Here is a 1,287-nt window from a genome sequence, read left to right on the forward strand (position 1 = left end):
TCCTTTGTCTCCATTGGCTCATACACCATCCCCAACTCAGTCCTCGCCACCTCCTTTGCCTGGGCACACAGTCGGAAGCTCCAACACCACCCAAACCTTTCCTGCCAAACTACACTCATCCCCACCAATCATAAGGCCTAGACCCAAGAGTGCCGAGCCACCCAGATCACCACTACTCAAAAGAGTGCAGTCAGCAGAGAAACTTGGGTCACCGCTTTCATCTTCATCCGAGAAGAAAGGTGGGATCGGGGTGATGAGGAAACACAGTTTGGAGGTTGGACATTCGGATTATCGTAAGGATGGTTTCCACTGTGAGCTTGGCCTCCAGAGCTTGGTGGAAATTGAGGGTGAGAATCTGCCATCTGCCCCAACAACTTCTCCTTCACCCACTCAACCGACCCCATCACTGCCTGAAACGGGCGTTCTGAAGCCAGTAAGGAAGCTAGGCAGGCAGGAGTCACCTTTGAGTAGAGATGCTTTGCTTGCCGGAAGAGAAAGGGATCGAGACAAGGAGAGGATTGGTGAACCAAGTCATCCTAGTGAGCCTAAACCAGGGGCGGTCAAAGAAACACTCCCTCCTGGTGGCATTATTCCACCTGGAAGTAAGAAATCTCCAAGTGTTGAAGCATCTCAGCGGCCTCCTTCCACTCTACAGGAAAGTTGCCTAGCCAAGCCTCAGACTTGGCAGCCTCCATTGACCAAGTCTTCTCCGGTAGCATCAGAGTCCAAGCCTAGTGTAGTCGCCTCCATTCCATCACCCCTGACTACAGCATCTTCCCCATCTGCCAAAACAACAGATCCAAGTTTCATCAAGGAAGCAGGAAAGGATGACCAAGGAAGTCTTACAAAAGTTGCCCAAAACCAGGCAATAGGAACCACTAAGCCTTCATGCTCTGCAAGTGTATCAGGTGTTATCAGCAAAGACTTGTCGGAGAAGGAAGGGGGAAAGGATACTGGGAAGAAAGAGGTAAAACTAGATTTTGGGAAGACTTCAGCTTCAGTCAAGCCAAGTATGCCATGCAGTGCTCATGGGAAGACAACGAGCACAGAGGTAACCAAAGCAAGTAAGGGACCAGGTGACGGAGAGGGTCTCAAAAAGAACGTCTTAGATTCCCATACCAGAACTTTAGATGTCAGGGCGAGGACTGCTCCATCCAAAGGGGTTGTCCCATCTCACCCACCCCAGGCGCAGTGCTCTGCTTTGGGAAAACTTAGGCAGGACAAGGGCTTAGCTCCGGTCAGCTGCTACCGGGGAACATTGGATTGGGAGGACAAATGTCTCTTGGA

At 51.1% G+C, this 1,287-nt stretch overlaps 1 protein-coding gene across 1 annotated transcript; it reads left to right on the top strand.

The window, feature by feature from the left end:
* Nucleotides 1–4: 4 nt before the first annotated feature.
* On the top strand, nt 5–1,279 carry LOC107682879 (microtubule-associated serine/threonine-protein kinase 1-like; the record flags this gene model as incomplete). Its single annotated transcript, XM_016479000.1, has 1 exon — nt 5–1,279. A coding segment is annotated over one exon (1,275 nt), but the record flags the coding sequence as incomplete, so codon positions are not given.
* Nucleotides 1,280–1,287: the final 8 nt, after the last annotated feature.

The sequence above is a fragment of the Sinocyclocheilus anshuiensis genome, unplaced genomic scaffold (genome assembly GCF_001515605.1).
Source record: "Sinocyclocheilus anshuiensis isolate Anshui unplaced genomic scaffold, SAMN03320099.WGS_v1.1 C32683679, whole genome shotgun sequence".
Lineage (NCBI taxonomy): Eukaryota > Metazoa > Chordata > Actinopteri > Cypriniformes > Cyprinidae > Sinocyclocheilus > Sinocyclocheilus anshuiensis.